Source organism: Camellia sinensis, chromosome 1, assembly GCF_055761805.1.
Source record: "Camellia sinensis isolate YWXY chromosome 1, ASM5576180v1, whole genome shotgun sequence".
Taxonomy (NCBI): domain Eukaryota; kingdom Viridiplantae; phylum Streptophyta; class Magnoliopsida; order Ericales; family Theaceae; genus Camellia; species Camellia sinensis.
In genome coordinates this window covers 131,361,658-131,384,760 of record NC_138961.1, presented here as the reverse complement: position 1 = coordinate 131,384,760, position 23,103 = coordinate 131,361,658, and the positions used below count along the sequence as shown (strand labels likewise).

General features: G+C 37.5%; 1 protein-coding gene and 1 pseudogene across 3 annotated transcripts in view; one reads left to right on the top strand and one right to left on the bottom strand.

Annotated features, from left to right (window-relative positions):
• Positions 1–23,103, top strand: part of LOC114287333 (CLP protease regulatory subunit CLPX1, mitochondrial) — a 33,349-nt gene that overhangs the window by 3,181 nt on the left and 7,065 nt on the right. For both annotated transcript variants that reach the window (XM_082884364.1, XM_082884371.1), the window contains exons 5-8: positions 407–453; positions 18,367–18,441; positions 18,550–18,627; positions 22,173–22,229. In XM_082884364.1, coding sequence (XP_082740490.1) covers positions 407–453; positions 18,367–18,441; positions 18,550–18,627; positions 22,173–22,229 — 257 coding nt within the window. The remainder of the gene's footprint in view (positions 1–406; positions 454–18,366; positions 18,442–18,549; positions 18,628–22,172; positions 22,230–23,103) is intronic.
• LOC145797377 (large ribosomal subunit protein uL10z pseudogene) lies at positions 6,222–9,185 on the bottom strand (annotated as a pseudogene). Its single transcript, XR_014338848.1, has one exon. The product of XR_014338848.1 is annotated as a large ribosomal subunit protein uL10z pseudogene (transcript).

Here is a 23,103-nt window from a genome sequence, read left to right as displayed (position 1 = left end):
CTGAAGGTTTAGAATCATGTTTTGTTGTAATGTGCAAATTACTCTCTCTTTAGTGGATGATGTGATCTGGAAGTTCAATTTTCTCTTGGAACATGTTCAATTCATGATTAGTCTGAACAGAATGATCGAAAGTTGTTTTGGTTTTAAGCATGCATCTTGTTTTCTCTCTCTCTCAAATATGAAATTCACCTTTTGACAACCTAAAGAAAAGATAGCCATTTTTTCACTGTTAATTTTATAGTTTTTACCCTTTTTTATTTGAAAATACTGACAAATTTTATGCTTTGAATTTCTTTTCTATATTTGAGGTTTGGTTGTGATTTTTCCAGTTATAATGGGATACTGAGTTTGGTGCTGAGATATTTGATTTTGCTGACCATGACAACATATTGTTCTTTGCAGGCAGGATATGTTGGGGAAGATGTGGAGTCCATATTATACAAGCTGCTTATGGTAAATTTCTACAACACCCCCCATCCAAAACACCTACACAGGGACGGAGCCATGTCCCCTCCCACATTCCAGTTATCCCCTCTGCATGTATATATAATTTGGCAGAGTTTGGATTATGCTGTTAATGGCCCCCTTCCTGTAATAGTTAAAGCTCTTGAGTGTGTAACCACTAATTGTAGTTTCAGGAAAAAAACAAGTTTTTATATTTATTTTTTTGTAAAAAATGGTTTTAATTTGTGGCTAGGAAACTTCCAGCACCATAACTGTCTCCACTCTATCTGAGTAAAAATTATTAGCTGCTCTTCATTCCAATTATTAATTGACACTGTTTACATTGTGATGTAGATCATGGAAAGAAGAAAAAGAGCAAATCTGGAATTTCACATGAAGCATATTTAGGGCATCAAGAATTAAAGATTTGGAATAATTTTGAGTCTTCATACCATTATAGTAGGTTTTAGTAATTAAGGGTATAATGGTAATTCCAATAATTGTTGGACATGGGTTGTAGGGGTCATCCATGGGTTTTATTTTGGGTCAAGTTATTAAATGGGTTATTATATATGGGTTTTATTATGTCTAAAATAAACATAGTGATTAAAAGTGTAAGTTTTCTATTTTGATGTTGAAATAGAATTAGAAGTCGTTAAAGTTTCCTATTATGATTGAAGTAGAATTGGAAGTCATAGTTGGTCTAGAATATTAGTAGCTGCTAAATATTTTTAGTTTCTAAATTTGAGAAATAGTCCTTATAGAATTAGGAATTTTTAGCCTATAAATATATGTGTAATCTCAATAATTCAATAGAAGAGTTAATATTATGAAAATTTGAGATTGTGTTTGTGTGATTGGTCTATCCCTTGTGAGTGTGAAGCACTTTTCTCTCTCTCTCGCTCTCTCTCTGTCTTTCTTCTTCTTCTTCTTCTTCTTCTATCCAGTAAGGTTACTGTTCACATCATTGTTCACAGTGCTCAGAACAACCACCCAATTGTCCCTGAACACTTGTATTTTCATTCCCAAAACCCTACCTTTTTACAAATCTGTAAACTCCTTTTTTTTTTTTTAAATACTTTTGCATTTACAAAATCCCACCAAATCCAGCCGTATAAGGCTAATGTTACTGCTGCCAGTATACTTAACCCGGTCTCACTACTTTCAGCAAGGATACTATTCATAGTGCTCAGAACAGTCACCCAACTGTTCCTAAACACTTGTGTTTTCATCCCGAAATCCCTACCTTTTTACAAATCCGTAAACTCCTATTTTTTTTTTTTTTTTAAATACTTTTGCATCCACAAAATCCCACCAAATCCAGCCCTATAAGTCTATTATTGCTGCTGCCAGTATACTTAACCCGGGCTCACTACTTGTAGAAAAGTAATCCCTACTCGTCCTGCATCAGTTTGGTATCAGAGCTTCAAGATCCTACTTTTATTCTCCACTTTTTTTTTTTTTTTTGACATAGTTTTTTTTATTGAATACTATGGTGACAAATGATAAATTGAATTCCAAGTTTGAAGCCTTCTCCAAAGATTATGAGGCTACCAAGGAGGATGTTGCAACGATAAAGAGTGATGTGCATACTATCAAAACAACTTTGAATGGATTAAAATCTTCCATGGAAAGATTGTTGGCTGCTGTTTTGGAGAAGACTCATATTTAGGAGTAAAAGGATGATGGTGTTGAAGATTTTGAAGAAACTATGAAAGAACAAGATGAACATACTTGCTAATATTGAGGATATTGACGAAAGGAAGGTAAAAATTAATTTGCTTACTAAAGAAAGCATGAAAGATCATCATGATAAATGTTCTAAAGCCAAGGAAGCCAAAGGGAATGATGAGAATGCCACTGAATTTTCTGCTCTTCACAAGAAAAATGAAATTCACATTGATTTTATTGTTCCTGACAAATTCGATGTGGTCAATGGAGTGATGACAACATTAAGCTTTTTGATTTTCTCATTGTTCGGTCAAAACAATCAAGTTGAATGGTTGCAAGTGCAAAATTCCATAATCCTTATACTTCAACATTATAAAACTCAAGGTCGAGTTTTTTTGAATGGAGGGGAGAATGATGAAGATCATGGAAAGAAGAAAAAGAGCAAATCTGGAATTTCACGTGAAGCACATTTAGGGCATCAAGAATTAAAGATTTGGAATAATTTTGAGTTTTCATGTCGTTATAGTAGGTTTTAGTAATTAAGGATGCACTGGTAATTCCAATAATTGTTGGACATGAGTTGTAGAGGTCATCCATGGGTTTTATCTTGGGCCAAGTTATTAAATGGGTTATTGCTGGAAATTTGTGTTAATGCATATAATAAGATAGTGGCATGTATATAATATGATAGTGGTGTTGGTGGTAGATAGTGGCATGTATAGAATATGATAGTGGTGTTGGTGGTAGATAGTGGCATGTATATAATATGATAGTGGCAGATAGTGGTAATATATAATATGTAAGTGGCATATAATGGGTTATAATGATGTTTGTAATATCTCCTATATAAGGAGTGTCATTTGGTCTTGTAAAATAAGAAGTTTTGAATATAACAGAAATATATTCCTTCTTCCTCATATTTTCGGAGTTCTTCTTCCTCATATTTTCTAAGTCTTCTTCCTCATATTTTCGGAGTTCTTCTTCCTCATATTTTCTAAGTTGGTATCAGAGCAACAAAAAACACAGCAGCCCTAAAACCGTCATAGCCATGTCGGAAGTCACGTCCGAAACCACTTCAACCCCTGCCGCTGCCATTCCGGTGAAAACGTCCAACTCTCACTCTGTCCAAATCACCACCATTCGCCTAAATGGTGATAATTTTCTCCGCTGGTCACAATCTGTCCGGATGTATATCCGTGGGCAAGGAAAGATCGGTTACATCACTGGTGACAAGAAGGCTCCTGCTGTTAATGATCCGCTGTTTGACAGTTGGGACGCTGAAAACTCCATGGTTATGACATGGTTGGTCAATTCCATGGAGGAGGATATAAGCTCTAATTACATGTGCTATCCTACTGCACAAGAATTGTGGGATAATGTTAGTCAGATGTATTCTGACCTAGGAAATCAATCTCAAGTTTTCGAATTAACTTTGAAGTTGGGAGAGATTCGTCAAGGAGATGATTCCGTCACCAAATATTTTAATTCGTTGAAAAGGTTGTGGCAGGATCTTGACATCTTCAACACATACGAATGGAAATCGGTTGACGACTGCAACCACCACAAGAAAACTGTGGAAGACAGCCGTATTTACAAGTTTCTTGCCGGCCTCAACATTGAGTTCGATGAAGTGCGAGGAAGAATTATTGGCAGACCTCCTCTCCCATCCATTGGCGAAGTATTTGCCGAAGTCAGAAGGGAAGAGAGTCGAAGGAGCGTCATGCTTAAGAAAAAAGGTACTGGTGAATCAATTGAAATTTCTGCTTTAATTAGCGATGCTGCGGCCAACAAGGCTGCAAATTACCAGCGCAGGTTTGATGATAAGCCACGGGTCTGGTGTGATTTTTGCAACAAGCCTCGCCATACACGCGAAACGTGTTGGAAGATCCATGGCAAACCTGTCAACTGGAAAAGCAGCAAACAAGGAGAGAAGAATCGTGGCTTTCCTACCGCTAATGAAGCCGATTCAGGTCCCTTCAACAAAGAGCAAATTGATCAACTCTTAAAGCTGATAAAATCCAACTCCTCATCCGGTACTCCTAGTGTTTTGTTGGCACAAACAGGTAGAAATCCTAAAGCCTTCTCTTGCCTAAACTTCTCTCCGTGGATCATAGATTCCGGTGCCTCCGATCACATGACTAGTTTTTCCCATTTATTTAGTACCTATTTCCCTTGTTCTGGTCATGACAAAATCAGAATAGCCGATGGTAGTTTTTCACCTATTGCAGGAAAAGGATTTATTAAACTAACTGAGAAAATTAATCTCAATGCTGTTCTTCACGTCCCCAACTTAGCCTGTAACCTTTTGTCTGTCAGTAAACTATCTAAGGATTCTAATTGTCGTGTTACATTTTTCGAATCCCATTGTGAATTTCAGGACCAGAACTCGGGGAAGATGATTGGGCGTGCTAGGATGCTTGAAGGTCTTTACTACTTTGATGAAGTACCTGTTAGTAATAAAAAAGCTCAGAGCTTTAATAGTACTAGTTCAATCTCTGTTCGAGAAAAAATAATGCTATGGCACTATAGGCTAGGACATCCTAGTTTTCTTTATCTGAAACATTTATTTCCAGAATTATTTAAAGGGATTGATTGTTCTTCTTTTCATTGTGAAAGTTGCATTTTTGCAAAATTTCGTCGCTCTACTTATTTGCCAAAACCTTACCAGGCTTCCAAACCTTTTTATTTGATTCATAGTGATGTTTGGGGCCCTTCTAAAATCACTACTCTTTCTGGTAAAAGATGGTTTGTTACATTTATTGATGACCATACCCGCTTATGTTGGATTTATTTGATGAATAAAAAATCTGACGTGAAAAATTTATTCACAAATTTTTACAATATGATTGAAAACCAATTTCAAACCAAAATTGGTATTTTACATTCTGATAATGGAACAGAATATTTCAATGAGCAGTTGGGTGAGTTTTTGGAAAAAAAGGGAATTTTTCATCAATCTACATGTCGGGATACCCCTCAACAAAATGGCATTGCAGAACGAAAAAATAAACATCTACTTGAAGTAGCACGTGCTATAATGTTTTACATGCATGTTCCTAAATATTTATGGGGTGAAGCAATTTTAACAGCCTCTTATTTGATAAACAGGATGCCTACAAAGGTGTTAACATACAAAACACCTTTCGATTGTCTCAAAACTTTTTTCCCTGACACGAGGTTGTTTTCTGATTTACCCGCCAAAGTTTTTGGATGTACTGCCTATGTTCATGTTCCCAGTCAATTTCGTTCAAAACTTGACCCCCGTGCTATAAAATGTGTTTTTTTGGGTTATTCCTCAAACAAAAAGGGGTATAAGTGTTTCGATCCTCAAACCAAGAAATTTCATGTGAGTATGGATGTGTCATTTGTGGAAACAAAATCCTATTTCCCCAACACTTCTCTTCAGGGGGAGACAAGTGGAGTAGAAGACTGTTTTTGGGATATTTCTATCCCGCTCCCCAATGTCATTTATCCTACACAAAAACCACATCTGTCTGATAATGATCACTTAGGAGAACCAAGTTCTATGGTGCCTAGTCAAGAAAATTCTTGTTTAGGGGGAGAAGTACTACAAAATGATCTAAATCCTGAGCTTTAGGTTTATACTAGGAAGCGATTTCATCTGAGGAATAATGACCCGAATGTCCATCCTAATGACCCAAATGTCCACCCGAGTTCTGGCATGGAAATTTTAGGTAATCCTATTCCTTCTATTTCCGACCTTGATGTTCCTATAGCAATTAGGAAAGGTGTCCGAAATTGCATTAAACATCCTATTGTGTAAAAATAAATTGATATTGTAAAATAAATTGTATTATTATTGATTGATGTATTACAAGATTGATATTTTGTATTACAAATCAGAGTGGCATTATATAGGAGAGGGTTTGGGTAGTAGGTGAGGAGTAGTGGAGTGTAGTAGGTGAGTGTGAGTAGTGGAGTGTAGTAGGTGAGTGTGAATGGTAAATTCTAACAGCCCCCCGCAAACTCAAGGAGGAGAGAAACTAACCAACTTGAGTTTGGAGAGAGTAACAAAACAAGAAAATACATAAAAAAGGATAGGAGACACTGTATGGTCGTGTCAGACCGTTGGTGAAGACACTGTATGGGGTGTCATAACGTTGTAGAGGACACTGTATGGTGGTGTCAGACCGATGTAGAAGACAGTTTATGGGGTCATGTCGGACCGTTGTAGAAGACAATGTTGTGACAGTTTACGGAGTCTTGCTGGACCCTTGTAGAAACTAACCGGAATCAATGTCGGGACAGTTTACAGAGTCTTGTCGGACCCTTGTAGAAACTAACCGGAATCTATGTCGGGACAGTTTACAGAGTCTTGTCGGACCCTTGTAGAAACTAACCGGAATCTATGTCGGGACAGTTTACAGAGTCTTGTCGGACCCATAAAGGAGCTAACCGGAATCAATGTCGGGACAGTTTACAGAGTCTTGTCGGACCCATAAAAAAATCGCATCCTCAAAAGGTGCGCTCAATTTTTCAAAAGGCGTGCCATCAAAAGGCGTGCCGGACATGATGGCGAGGCACGTGGGCGCCTTGGCTTGCGTGCCCGTTTGTCGGCGTCAAAAGGCGCGCGATGCGCGTGGCTGCCTCGGCTATTTAACCATGACAGAGCCTGAGGCCGAGGCAGAAGCAAAAAAACTGCGAAATCCTCTGTAAAACTCTTCGTTGTGCTGAGAGAGAGAGGCTGTAACACTGTTGTGCTGAGAGAGAAACTCTGTAATACGCTGTAACACTCTGTTGCCCAAAAAAATGGCCTCGTCCTCGTCTTCCCGTGGACTGCTCACCCTCTTTCCCGACCTCAACGAGTCAACGAGAGAGAGAACTGGTGCGGTGGCACTGGAACCTCAACCAAACACCGCTGGGTATACTCCGTTGAACTTTTCGATGCGGTCTGTGGAGCAAAGAATGGCAGTGCTGTCGGATGTGGAGGCCAATCAGTATACTTTGAAGGTATGTGTGGAAAGCATGACGGCGGTCACAAACCTGTCGAACCGGCTGCAGAGTAGGACAAATGAGGTGCAGCAGTTAAACTCCCAACTGGCTCTGCTCCAACGCATGTATAAGGATGCGCGAGCAGAGATAAGTGTGCTGAAGGCGGAAAATAAGGAACTGAAGCGGAAGGCCACCGTGATGTTCCGATTTGGAGGACCGCCAGATGCTGCAGTGGAGGAGCAGACTGGAGGCAAAAAGAAGAGGCCGGCGGCAGAGTAGAGAAGAAAAATCCCACTGTGGGTGTGGATGTTTTGTGTTGGTTTGTTGTTGTTGTTTTTTTTTTTTTTTTTTTTTTTTTGTTGTAAAATGATGATCGGGATGAGCCCCAACATGAATAAAATGAGTGTGGTAGCAGTTCGTCTTCTGCCTTGGTTTTTTTTTTTTTTGTTTTTTTTTTTTTATTTTTTATTTTTTATTTTTTTGTAATAAGGAAAGAGGGTGATGCTCACGAGTTGTATAATAAGGAAAATTGATGGAAAAAGAAAGATAATAAAAAAATAAAATAAAATAGAACAAAATAAAATAAAAGTATGAGTAGTGGAAATATATTATAATAAATATAATGTGCAAAGCAAGTTGTGTGTCGGTTTCTTTTCAAAGAAGATGGAGTAAAAATAATAAAAAAAAAAAAAAGAAAAAGAAAGCTAAGTGGGTTTTCAAAGGATGGAATAAAAGAATAAAAAAGGAAAAGTTTGTGCAGAACCATCAAGTTCCTGATTTAAGAAGTCTAAAAGAAGAGAGTGGGGTGAATAAAGTAAAAAACATAATATAAATTAAAAATAAAAAAGGGGTAGTAGGGAACTGAGTGGTGCACGGCTCATCCTCGGCAATGCCATTGGGAAGGCTCCAAAAGATAAGATATTCAAGAAGACCCCACTTTGTCACCCTTCTTGATAAGCTCCACAGGGGTAATAATTTCAACAGTACCCTTGTTAATTTTGGTTGGAATATTGAGCACCTGGAAGAAAGATGTCTGGGAAGGGTCTAGTCCAGTGTTTCCAGGAGGGACAACGACATCACAAGGAGCTACCAAACCAACACGAGCAGGAGCTCCAACCTTGTACTTGGCGACCTCTTCGCTGACTTCCTTCAAATCACCCTTGGTGAAAATCAAACCCACATTTCCCTGGAGGAGGGGAATGAGATTGAGGAAAGCTGTGTTGCCAGTCTTCTCAGTATGAATCCTGATAGACCTCTTCATCATAGTGTTCTTACCCATCAAAACCACCGAATCGCCACGCAGACCTTTGCGAATGTTCTGCAACTGGTTCGATCCGACATTATCAGCCGCCACGATCAAGATCTGAGAGTACTCCTCGAGAAGTTGGCACAGTTTGTGATCGTAAGCGATCTTCTTATCAGCCTTGGATGTTTTCACCGCCATTGATGCTCGAATCTACTGAACTATTTATAAAAAATACAGTGCCTATATGAACAGAACAAAGGAAAACCCTAAGCAAAACCGAGGGCCAAGACAAGAAGCTGAGAGCTTTGTCAAGGCGGACAGCGAACGGAGCTGTCGCTTTAACCTCCCTCTACTACTGCTACCTTCGGATTGAGAGGTGTGAGCTGAAGAGAGAGAAAAAACCCTAGTTGCAGTAGGGAAGAGAGCCGGCTGATGCTGACTTCTGCTCGATTACCATTGATGGAAGTTCGGACAAAAATATATTGCAGCAGCGGTGGTCCACGGACTGCACAGGAGAGAGACTGTGAGTTTTGTGCTTGGACAGCAGCTGGGGAGGAAGCACATGCAGAGTGATCAAGGTATGTGTAGAGGTCCGGCGGGCGGCCAAGGCGAGACTGCCGCCCGCCGGTGAAGCAGAATGACTAGGTTGTTAAACTTGGCTCTGATACCATGTAAAAATAAATTGATATTGTAAAATAAATTGTATTATTATTGATTGATGTATTACAAGATTGATATTTTGTATTACAAATCAGAGTGGCATTATATAGGAGAGGGTTTGGGTAGTAGGTGAGGAGTAGTGGAGTGTAGTAGGTGAGTGTGAGTAGTGGAGTGTAGTAGGTGAGTGTGAATGGTAAATTCTAACATATTGCAAATTACCTCTCCTATCAAAGACTGTCTAAAAACCATAGAGCTTTCACATCTAGGATTTCACACTTGTTTGTTCCAAGGAATATACATGAAGCATTGGATGATCCGAATTGGAAATTAGCAGTCATGGAGGAGATGAATGCTTTAAGGAGAAGTGGTACTTGGGAGATAGTTGATCTACCCAAAGACAAGAAAATAGTTGGGTGTAAATGGGTGTTTACGATAAAATGTAACGCAGATGGCAGCGTTGAGAGATACAAGGCGAGACTGGTGGCTAAAGGCTTCACTCAAACTTATGGGATCGACTATCAGGAGACGTTTGCTCCTGTTGCTAAAATAAATTCCATCAGAGTACTGTTATCTCTTGCAGTAAATTCAGATTGGCCTCTACATCAACTTGACATTAAAAATGCATTTCTCAATGGTGATCTTGAAGAGGAGGTGTTCATGAGCCTACCGCCGGGATTTGAGCAGAGACTTGGAAGCGACAGAGTATGCAGATTGAACAAGTCATTATACGGACTCAAACAATCATCAAGAGCGTGGTTTGAACGCTTTGGGAAGGCAGTTATCAGTTTTGGCTTCTCGCAGAGTCAAGCAGATCACACAATATTTTATAAACATTCAAAAAACAGTAAAATTGCAATTTTGATTGTTTATGTTGATGACATCATTTTAACAGGTAATGATGAAGCAGAGTTAGCAGCCCTCAAAGAGAAACTCGCAAAAGAATTTCACATTAAGGATCTGGGAGCCCTCAAGTATTTCCTCGGAATGGAATTTGCAAGATCCAAGGAAGGTATATTCGTTAATCAGAGAAAATATGTTCTTGATCTCCTTGGAGAAACAGGTATGCTTGGTTGTAAGATGGCGGAGACTCCGATCGAGCCTAACTTGAAGTTACAAGCTGCTAAGGCTGAAGAAGTCAAAGAGAGGGAACAATATCAGCGACTTGTAGGGAAATTGATTTACTTGTCTCATACGCGGCCTGATATTGCCTTTGCAGTCAGCATGGTAAGTCAGTTCATGCACTCACCAGGGGCAGAGCACTTTGAGGCCGTTTATAAGATCTTAAGATATTTGAAAGGAACTCCAGGGAGAGGCTTACTGTTCAAGAAACATGGACATCTTCAAGTTGAAGTATACACAGATGCAGACTGGGCAGGAAGTGTTACAGACAGGAGATCAACATCCGGATACTGCTCCTTTGTAGGTGGGAACCTAGTTACATGGCGGAGTAAAAAACAGAATGTGGTCGCTAGAAGTAGTGCAGAAGCAGAGTTCAGAGCTGTTGCCCATGGAATCTGTGAAGTAATGTGGATTAAAAGAATTCTTGAAGAATTAAAGCTTTCTCACCCGACACCTATGAAGGTCTATTGTGACAACAAAGCAGCTATATCTATAGCTCATAATCCAGTTCTACATGATCGCACAAAACATATAGAAGTGGATAAACATTTCATCAAGGAGAAAATCAATGCTGGCATAATCTGTATGACCTACCTTCCAACAGGTGAACAATTAGCTGATGTGCTAACGAAGGGACTACACAAGAAGCAATTTGATAAGCTGACTAGCAAGCTGGCTATGGAAGATATCTTCAAACCAGCTTGAGGGGGAGTGCTGGAAATTTGTGTTAATGCATATAATAAGATAGTGGCATGTATATAATATGATAGTGGTGTTGGTGGTAGATAGTGGCATGTATAGAATATGATAGTGGTGTTGGTGGTAGATAGTGGCATGTATAGAATATGATAGTGGTGTTGGTGGTAGATAGTGGCATGTATATAATATGATAGTGGCAGATAGTGGTAATATATAATATGTAAGTGGCATATAATGGGTTATAATGATGTTTGTAATATCTCCTATATAAGGAGTGTCATTTGGTCTTGTAAAATAAGAAGTTTTGAATATAACAGAAATATATTCCTTCTTCCTCATATTTTCGGAGTTCTTCTTCCTCATATTTTCTAAGTCTTCTTCCTCATATTTTCGGAGTTCTTCTTCCTCATATTTTCTAAGTGTTATATATGGGTTTTATTATGTCTAAGTTTTCTATTTTGATATTGAAGTAGAATTAGATGTCGTTAAAGTTTCCTGTTATGATTGAAATAGAATTGGAAGTCATAGTTGGTCTAGAATATTAGTAGTTACTGAATATTTTTAGTTTCCAAATTTGAGAAATAGTCCTTATAGAATTAGGAGAGTCTTTAGCCTATAAATGTATATGCAATCTCAATAATTCAATAGAACAGTTAATATTATGAAAATTTGAGATTGTGTTTATGTGATTAGCCTATCCCTTGCGAGAGTGAAGCACTTCTCTCTCTCTCTCTCTCTCTCTCTCTCTCTCTTCTATCCAGCAAGGTTACTGTTCACTTCATTGTTCACAGTGCTCAGAACAACCACCCAACTGTCCCTAAACACCTGTGTTTTCATTCCCAAAACCCTACCTTTTAAAAATCCGTAAACTCTTATTTTTTTAAATACTTTTGCATCTACAAAATCCAACTTTATAAGTCTATTGTTGTTGCTGCTAGTATACTTAACTCGGGCTCACTACTTGTAGGAAAGTAATCCCTAGTTGTCCTACATCACATTGTCTCCTAAAACACTAACAAAAGTGATAGGTCTTGTTGTCTTAACCATAACTATCACTTTGGAGCACTACTTGGACTTGCTTCCTCTTTACATCACTGTCCACTATACACTAAATACAACTCCCATCCCCTTCCCTTTTCACTCCTCCCTTTTCTTTTCTATTTTGTTGTTTTTGTTGCTTTTACTTTTATTGTTATAGTTTATTTTGTAGTTGTTCTAGGTAAGATGGTCAAATCGAGTACTATTTAATAGATGACTATGTGAATATGTATATAAAAAACTATTTATTTTGTTTGGTCCATTAAAAATATTTGTTTATAATAATTATTTTGTCTTATACATTTTAATGCATTGCAAATTAAGGTTTGAAATTATAGATGATGGTGAAAAGTTTGTGGACCTCTGGGAAGATGGTAGTATTTCAATGGCTTGAGTTGAGATCACCGGAGGTGAGAAGGAGAAGACTAAGGTAGCCTTAGAGATAGAGAGGGTGGTAGTGAGAAACCTTGAACACTTAGGTTTCGATGTGTTGTTTTGTGACCACAATGGTGTTGGTATGTTGTGGTTGCATGCATGATACCCTTGTATAGATTCTTGGAGTACTGGAGCCCAAGCTACTTGAGGGCAGGTGGCAAGTTCTCCTTAGCTAGACAAGTTGGTGATATCAGCCCTACTATTGCATCGTATGTTCAAACCTTGGGAAGTCTGTATCATAAGAGTTGCAAGGTAGGTATGATATTTTGGTAGGTGTATAATGGCATGCAACTGTGAGAATATTATGCTAATTATGTAAATATATTAGATTGATTGTGTGAATATTAGATTGATTGTAAGAATATAGGTTTATTCTTATTTCCTCTTTTAGACTAGGTCTATATACCTTGGTTGTACTCTTTGTATTATACACAATAGAATATATAGAAGTCATTCAGAATTTTTACATGGTATCAGAGATGAGTTTGAAACCCTAGTCCCATCATCGTCTTCATCTTAGCTGATCCAAGAGTCAACTATGACGCATTCTGGTTATTTGCTTTTTGGTCATCGTCTTCATCTTTTTCATCTTCTCGCTATTTGCTTTCTGGTTCATGGGTCATAAGAGTTGTGTTTCTTGCTTGCATCACGATCGCGACTTCGCAACTTCTCTGTCTCTTCATGATTGCGATTTCTCTCTCTCTGTGGTCCGAAGCTCTCTGGACAAATTTCGCAACCTGGTTGGTGCGAAATCACTACCCTTCAACTTCCCGATTGCCTCTAGTTCGCAAACCTTTGACTCGCGACTTCTTCTCGCTCCTCTCTGACTCGCAATTGTCCCTGGTGTGTGGTTGTCTGGTTGCTTTATTGCATCTACTGGTGGCATTGAAGTGAAGTTACCTCTCAGCTTCTCTCTCTCTCGCAAGGGCTTTGTCTGAGGCTGGTTCAAAACCCCTATCTTTTGGTTGGTCACTTATTGGTATTTGACCCATCGGATTTTGCATATGAAATCCACTAGTATTGATTATTCTCATTATTTTCTGATATTTCATTTAGACCCTACACTCTTTTTGTTTTTATATTGTGATTTTCGATATATTGGTTTGTTACATTTGCCCCATTAGACTTCTACTTAGTACCCTTTGACCCCTGGTTTGGCTATTTAGGGTTTATTTCACTCGAACCTCTTAGCTTTTTGATTATTGTGATGTCTCTGGTTTTTGATGAGTGTGCTTTCTGCCATCAACAAGGCCATTGGAAGTATCAATGTCCCAAGAAGGGACATCTGCCTGCCTTATCTTCTTAGTAGTCTTAGACCTAGTTCTGCTTCCCTTATATTGCATCTGCACCGGTTCTTGATCCTAACTTGGCTTTCTCGAGTGCTCAGATTAGTCAGCTTCAACATATACTATCTACTTCCTAGCCATCTGCCTTTATTGTTTCCTCTCTTCATTTAAGTTTGCTTGGGTCTTCTTCAAGTATCTCTGTCTATCTAGATTTTTGACTCTGGTGCCTTTCATCATATGACTCCCCATCTCTCCTTACATCAAAATTGTACTCCCTTTCATATTACTGTCAATGACACTAATGGGTCTAGTATGTTTGTTATATCTGTTGGGTCTGTTCTACCGTTTGTTATGTTTGCTGTCTCTGTTCCATTTGCCTTATATGTTCCGTAGTTATCTGTTAGTTTATTATCTATCAGTCATCTTGATATCTGTGATTTTGATGCTATCTTTTTTTCTTCTATTTGTTCTGTGCAGAATCGGATGTCCAAGCAGCAGATTGGAACTGGCCGTAGAATTGGAGACCTCTATGTGGTGGAGAGCTTGCATCTACCTATGACCACCTCTTCGACTGCCTTTTCCTCTTTTCAGTTAGATTCTCTGTCAAGTCCTTTCTATTTGTGACATTCCAAATAAGGGTATTTGTCCGCTAACCGCCTACGATCTTTAGCTCAGTTAGGTATATTGGTTAAAGTTTCTCCTAGTCAACTTATCGAGTGTTAGGGGTGTAAACTTACCAAAATGATAGCCTTACCTTTTCGTAAAAGTATTTCTATATTTGATACATCGTTTTTTTTAGTTCATACTTATGTCTGGGGTCTTTCTCCTCTTCTCACTAAAACGGGTTCTTCATACTATGTGTCATTTGTTGATTGCTGCACTTGTTACCCTCGAGTGTGTCTTATGACTCATAAGTCTGACTTCTGCCAGATATACCGTACTTTTCAGTCTATGGTCACTATACAGTTTGGGTCTACTATTAAATTGTTACGGTTTGACTTGGGTGGAAAATATTTTAAAACTGAGTTTTATGAGTATTTAGCCAATTTGGGTACCATTCACCAGACTTCTTGTATTGATACACCTGCCTATAATGGTCGCGCTGAGCGTAAACATCGTCATCTCCTTGAGACAGCTAGGTTTCTCCTTCTCTCTGCATCTGTTCCGGCTCCGTTTTGGGGTAATATAGTTCTTACTGCTACTTTTCTTCTCAACCGTATGTCTACTCCCCTTCTCTCTGGTTGGTCTCCTTATGATGCTCTATTTTCTCAACTTCCCAATTACTTCCTTCTTCGTGTGTTTAGATTTGCTTGTTTTGTCCTTTTACCCCGTAAAGATAAAGACAAAACCGAGTGTCAGGTCTCTCTTGTGTGTCTCTTTGGGTTACAGTCTCACTAAAAAATGTTATTATTGTTATGACCCTGTTTCCCATCATCTATATGTCTCTTGCCATGTTACCTTTCTTGAACGTCTACCTTACTTTTAGGTTCCTTCTCTCACAGTCCTAATTTCATATTAATCCATTTCTTTCTGAGGTCCCTTCTGATGAGTACATCTTTACTATTCCCCATGAGCTTGTTTCCTTTTCTCTTCCTCATTTTCCTTCTCCTCCTCCTCTTCCTCCGTTGTTAGTTTATTCTCGGCGCAAGGCTCTCCGTTCACAGTTGTTTCTGTTCCTGCTGCTGATCCCCTGCTTCTGACGACTCTGATCTTGCTAACGATAAGTATACTCTTCGTATCCGTAAACAGGTAGTCAAACTTGGTTTTGCTAAAACATATTTTTCTTCTTCATACTGCACCTTTTTGTCTGCTATTCACTCTTTTTCAGAACCGTAGTTTTACAAGGAGGCCTGTCAGGATTCTAATTGGGTTCGAGCTATGGAGGATAAGCTGTCTGCTTTGCAGAAAACTACTAGTTGAGAGCTAGTTCCGTTGTCTACTGGCAAAAATCTGGTTAGTTGCAAATGGGTCTATAAAGTCAAGACTCACTCTAATGGTTTTCTTGAGCTCTACAAAACTCACCTGGTTGCCAAAGGTTTCTCATAGGAGTATGGTATTGTTTATGAGGAGACATTTGCCCCTATTTCCAAGATGACTATTGTCCGTACTCGGATTTTTGTTGCTTCTGTTCGTCATTGGTCTCTCTATCAGATGGATGTTAATAATGCTTTTCTTAATGGCCATCTCACTGAAAAAGTTTACATGCATCCTCCCCCTGTCCTTTCCTATTCCTCTAGATAGATTTGTTGCTCTGTATAGTTTGAAGCAATCTCCTCGTGCTTGGTATGATCACTTTCAGGCCGCTGTCACTCAGCTCAGGTTTCATCCTTGTGCTCAGGATTTTGTTTTGTTTCTCCTTCACACCTCTGTTGGTTTTGTTGCCTTGTTACTGTATGTGGATGACATGATCATCACTGGCTCTGTCTCTTTTGCTATCTCTGAGGTCAAGTAACATTTTTTCCGTACCTTCAAAATGAAGGATCTGGGCCCCTTGAGGTGTTTTCTTGGTATTGAGGTAGCTTTTTCTCGTAAAGGCTACTTTCTGTTTTAGGCTAAGGGGTGGTTTGGGATGTTCTAAATAAGTGTACTTTTTGACTTTTTATAAAAAAAAAATGTGTAGAAAAGTAGAGAAAGTGATTAGAAAAGTAGAGAGGAGATATTAATAGATGTTAATTGATGTGACCCAAATAAATGTATATATGCAAAAAAAGTACACTTTTTAAGGTCAACCCAAACAAGCACTAAGTATGCAAATGAGGTTATTCACCGTGCTGGTCTTATTGGTCTTATTGACACTAAGATTTCTGATACCCCTATTGAGCTTAATGTGAAGCTTAACAGTATTGATGTTGCCTCTCTGGATGATCCTACTTTATATCGAAAACTTGTGAGTTGCGTAGTCTATCTAACCGTCACTCGCCTTGATCTTGCCCATGTTGTTCATGTGGTTAGCCAGTTCGTTTCTGCTCTTTGTTCTACACATTGGCCTGCTTTGGTTCACGTTTTTCGCTATCTTCGGAGTACTATATTTCACGGCTGACTATTGTCCTCCACTTCCTTTTTGGACTTGGTGGTTTATATTGATTCTAATTGGGCTGGCGATGTTACTGATCGTAAGTCTACTTTTGGCTTCTGTATGTTTCTTGGTCATTCCTTGATTTTTTGGAAGAGTAAGAAACAAACTGTTGTTGCACGTTCCACTGCCGAGGCTGAGTTCTGTTCTATGGCTTATGCTACTGCTGAGATTGTTTGGTTTCGTTGTCTCTTATTTGATTCGGATGTACCTCAGTCGTCTCTGACCTCTCTTTACTATGACAATTGCAGTGCTATTCAAATTGCCCATAACACTATCTTCCATGAGCGAATGAAACACATTGAGATTGATTGTAATTTTATTTGTCAGCATCTGCAGTCTGGCTTCCTTTCGTCTCTTCGGCACTTCAGCTTACTTACTTCTTTACCAAGACTCACACCACTGCTCGTTTTCAGTTCCTTCTTGGCTAACTCTTAGTGTTTTCTACTAAAACATCTTGAGTTTAAGCGGGCGTGTGAGAATATTATGCTAATTATGTAAGTATATTAGATTGATTGTAAGAATATAGGTTTATTCTTATTACGTTTTTTAGATTAGGTTTATATAATTCGGTTGTACTCTTTGTATTATACACAATAGAATATACAGAAATCATTCAGAATTCTTATAGCAACATGCATGGGTGTAAGGTCAATGTCCCCTTTATAAGCCTGGTTAAGGTGGAACTGTCACAGCAGGGAGACAACCAAGCCACCTTGACGAACCCTGGGTCTTATTCTCCAATTCACAATCCTCCAATGATCCCGTGCCTAGGTCTTGCTCCCAACCTAGGCAGCCATGTGGTTGAAGAAAACAAGTGAGCACATAGGCGAGCCAAGGTCTCAGCCCTAGGCCGCCAATTGAACATAGGTGAGCCAAGGGCCCAACCTTAGGATGCCACGTGAGCATAGGTGACCCAAGGGCCCAACTATGCTGCTGTAGGGAGAGAATGTGCTTCCTATTGGAATGAGGTATGAAGGACCATGGCAAGCAAGGGCTCTAGGTGAACCATGGTGCTGCCAAGCGAGTTGGCTTCGCTGCATGAGGTAGGCCATGTCAGGCTCTTCATACTACGACTTATTTGCCTTGGAGCTCTTATGTTTAAGGTAGCAACCGCACTAGCAAGCTCCATACTTGGTGGTGTGTATGCCCCAGCTTAGGCTAGGCATACAACCCCAACTGATCATGGTGCCTCGGAGGTTTGCCACACGGGGGTGTGATGGCGATGACACGGCGCCCAAAGGGCTCACCACATGCCGGGCGTGTTACAACTTACATACAAGTACTCACATACTTATTTAGCCTTGTGCTCCGAAGCTTTGCTTCTTTATTTTGTAGCACCACATCCTTCCATGTTATCCTTCCATGTTGTATTATTTAGTTGTGGCCTCTATTGTTTTCCCTATTGAATCACTTTAGGTTCATGCTGAATGCCTTTCTGTTCCTATCTACCGTATTCTTCTCAAAATCCTCAATTGGAAAAAATCAAATTTCTTGCAAGTAACATTCTTTATCGGACTAAATAATGTTCCAATGAAAAAAAAGGGGCAAGTGTAATACAAATTGGTCCGAAATTCAGTGCACCTATGTTTAGGGAAGAACAGACTTAGTGCTAAGTAACATTTTATTTCCTTGGATAATGCATTTGTTACCTTTCAAAATTCATCTTGAACACTTTTTTGTACCATAAGTTTTTCATTTCATAGGATCTTTCGTTCTTATGAGGGCTGGTATTATCTCAGGTTGCTGACTATAATGTGGCAGCTGCTCAGCAAGGCATTGTGTATATTGATGAAGTTGACAAGATTACAAAAAAGGTTTATCTAACACTATTTGAGGGTCGAGAATTATCTTTTGTTTATTTTCTAAATCTGAAATTGCTATTGTCTGCACTCTTCCTATAATTTTCATTTTTCATATTGCAGGCTGAGAGCCTCAATATAAGCAGGGATGTATCGGGTGAGGGTGTCCAGCAGGCATTACTAAAAATGTTGGAAGGAACGGTAAATGCATCTTCTACTTGGTATACTATGAGTTTAGTTAAATGGGAAATACTTGTTGGTCCATTGGGCACTATGGAGGAACTGAAGGGTTTTTGTTCATTTTTTTTGCGGCATTCTTATGACCCATCTGTTGATAATTAGTCCAATTTATTTAAACACACTTGATTAGTCACACTGGCAATGATGATGGTCAAATAAACAAGAATTACAGCTGCAATCCTTAATCCCAAGTTTCTAATAGCATGAAGGTTATCACCCTGAGAGATAAATTAAGTTAAAACAGACTTAAGACAAAAATAATGAAGCATATTAGATTATTTCACTGAGTTTTATTGTTCTAGCCATTCTTCTGAATGGAGTTCACTCTGTAGTGAATCACCTTCCCTCAATCAAGATGTTTGTTGGTGTTGGCGAATCTGCTTGAAATTATTTTTAATTTGTAAACCACTGGCTTCATTATCCTATAGGTTCTCCACTCCCTATGCATGTTATCTCTTTGAAGTCTCAGGAACATATTTTGAATATGGTCATCAAAAGCATGTTCAAGGAAATTTTTGGAATTACCCTTCTGCTGATTTTTTTTTTTAAGGGCAGGCAACGAATGTGTAAATCACCTTCCTGGAATCAGCAGGTCATGTTAGACTTGACAGGGAATATTCTGGTTTAGGTCACCATCTATCTCGCTCTCCTGGACTTAAATATTGGGGTAAATTACAAATACACCCCCGAGGTTTGTTTAAAATACGGATTGCTCCCCGTGGTTTGAAAAATACCCCATTGTTAGGATTTTTCATTTAACAAAATTAACTGAAAAAATGAAATTCATAACTATTCTCGTATACAATAATAAAATTACTTGAATTATTAATTGAAATATATTTCTAACATCATTAAAAACTGTTAATTGACTTGATTATTTATTTATAAAAGAGTTCATTTATTATGAAATTAGAAACTTCGAGAGGTGGGATGTAATTTCCAAAACTACAGAGGCCAAATCGTATTTTAAGTAAAACTCAGGTGGTGTATTTGTAATTTACCGTAAATATTTCACAACTGGGTCCATGTAATTGCCTCAAAGTAATTGAAAGTTCTATCTTCCCATTTTTAGTGCTTTACCAAAAAGACTCCTTGAATTCCAAAATTATATTTAATATGTGATACCCATCTCTTGCATCTCTTATCCTTTATCCATTGAGCTTGTATCTTTCATTAATTTATTTGGGTTGAAATGAGGTGCTGCAAATTTATTTATTTATATATTTTTTGGGTTGGTAAGCGGTTAGTTTTATACCAAAAAAAGGAGATATTACAGTGATGCTCAAGACACGACTCCTATGGTCAACACAGCTTAGAGAAGTGATACCCAAGCCACAGGCTTGGACAAAATAGTACACCTAACCTAATAAGATAAATCTCTTACAACTCGGGAGGCTAAATGAAACTAACATGCCCAAGAACCCCCATAAAACAAATAAAAAACCTTCACAGAAAAAATAAAGAGTAGTTGATGCAGGACAACTTTAGGATACTTGAGTATTGCCGCCTACGATAGTCAACGGGTATTCTGGTGGGTTTTGTTATGGAAAGCTTCTAGTGTTAGGGTTTTGTGAAGGAGAAGAAATTTTGTAGGGTTGTTAGATGAAAACGGATAATGTGGGCTTAATTTTCAAGAGTTATAAGTTGCAGTATTTTTTAATCTAATCTCAGTATCTTTTTGGCCAACAACTATTTTATGATGTTTTAGTTGGAATGGCCAAAGGATAGGGAACAGGTTGGGGATGATTTGAACTTGATTTGCTAAGGTTTAGGTGTTAAAAAGGGTGCTTGTTTATTTATCCAAAAAAAAAAAAGGGGCTGTTTATGGCCATGAACAATAACATGAGAATAGTAAATTGGGTATGTTGACAAAGAAAAAGAGAAGGAAATAGATGATCCTCACAAGGATTAGGCAAATTCACACAAAAACAATCTCAATTTTTTATTTTTATTTTAAATCTCAACTCTATTAAAAATAAAGATTTTTCCTATTCCTCTTAGGTGTGTTTGATTGAAGGGATAAAGGGGGGATTATTTATTGTGCGGCTTGTAATTCGGGAGAAGTATTCAATCCGGCATTTATTTTTTTTTTAGTTCGCCAGACATGGAGTTCGGTCGGACTCCTTATCCCTCATGTGGGGAACTATTGTATCCTGGGGGGGTAAGGACAAATTTCGGGGGACTATCCACTGTTAGGATTAGGTGGTGAAATAATCATTTTGACCCTCTACTATTTAATTATGTATTATATTTAGTAAAATTCAATAAAATTTAAATGTCTCAATTTAAAAATAAAATAATTTTATTTAACTTTTTATTGATGTTTTATTTATTTAATTTTTTAAAATAATTTTTTATAGACATTTTATTGATGTTTTATTTTAAAATTTTGTTTATATTTTATTTAATTTCATTATTTAAATTTTAATAGATGTTTTATTTAATTTCATTGTTTAATTATTATTATTTTTAAAAATAAATTTATTTAAAATTTTAATTAAAAAAATAACATATATTTTTATTGATATTTTATTTATTTAATTTTAAAAAAATAAATTTATTTAATTGTGTAAAAAATAAAATAAAATAAAATTTTATTTAATCTAGCTAAAAATAATTAAAATATTGAAGATATGTTTAATATTGCTATTTCTTAGTAAACAATTGAAAAATGGTAAATTAGTCTTTTGTTCATTTATCCTATCTAGTTCGTCTAACCAAACATTGGATTCATTAAAAATAGTCATTTTCAGACATCTAATCTCATGAAAAAATAAACACGGGATGCACATCCAATCCAACCAAATGGTCCGGGGAATTCACAATCTCAGGATTCAAGTCTGATAGATTCTAATTTCCCCTTATCCAGTCCGTCCAATCAAACACACCCTTGTGGACTATGATATCATAATTAGAAATTAAGAAATTTTGACCAAATAGCATATTATGGATCTAATCAAGACTCCTAAAAAAAAAAAAAAACCCAGTAATATATTCGTACCCATAAAAGACCCATGGGTGACTGCTACAAGCCTACAACCCATGTCCAGCAAATAACAAAAGTACTAAAATACCCCCAGCTACTAATACTTAATATAATGGCATAAGATCTATCCAACATCACACTAAATTAAAATAAACACAAATAAAAACTCACTCCATGATACCCTAAACATACCCCATGTAAAGCTTTCAGATTTTCCATCCTTTTTCTTCTTTCCATTTTCTTCATCACTAGCATAAAGTGAAAGAAAAGAAAAGACCAAAAACATTAAAAACAAAAAAATTGCAAAAATTCTCTTTTTTGTCCCTTTATGACTAGTTTTTGGTACCTTTTTTAGCTACTGCACTTGATTGCTGATTATCTCAACTTGACAATATCTTTCTAATCCATTCAATTTTGAAATTAGTTGGAAGAGAGGAATCTTCTTTTGCACTTAATATTTGCTATGATAATGAAGAGGTTAATTAACTGTATTCTGATTTATGAAGCTTTCTCTGTCCAGGTAGTCAACGTCCCAGAGAAGGGGGCTCGAAAGCATCCTAGAGGTGACAATGTTCAGGTACACAGGCACTAGATTATTGTGCAAATATGTTTAGCATGATAGTTTGGATGAATGTGCTTACACTGAGTATAAGAAGTGTCAAACCAATCTAGACCTGAAATCTCATTGTGAAACCATAATATTTTAAAACAGAAATGCGTTAACTCTCCCAAAAAACCAGGAATTATAATTTTGTTATCTTCCTGTAGGTCATAATTCACAGGATTTTAATTACCAAGTGATATGCAATGATCTAAAACAGCAACAAAACTATAACAGGATATATAATAAGAGTCTACTGAGCATAATTTATGACTTTGTGATCATAGAATTACTTATAATTGAAAACTCAGAGATGCATACTTTAGTGGTTTGTTGTTTTAATGTGGTTTCGTCTTGGATTTTTGAGTGGCTGAGAAGTTTAATGGGAAGCACTTAATCAGGAATGTCTGGGCTTATAGGAAGGATAAAAATTCTAGCATATAAAAAGTAACAAGAGTTTGCCTTCCTTTGTTCATTTTTCTCGCATTTGTTTGATTTCAATTGATAAAGATGCAAAACTTCAAAAAATAAATAAATAAATAAAAGAAAAGAAAGTGTTACTGTTTCTTGAATTAGTTAAACATCTCTTATTATTTTTCCTAAACATATGACAAATGTATTCTATACGTATCACCATTTTTTGATAGAAGCATCTTGTTACATGGACTCTTCCATTTCCCTTGAAATACCCATTTTCGCTGGATATGACAAGGGTAAGGGTGTGGGATATGTGCTGGACACCTGTACCCAATTCATACACTTGAATCTACTAATCTTTTTATGATTTTGTGGAAGAAGAAACTAACATATGCTAATAAAGAAAACATTTGTAGCCTCTTACATGGTTGAG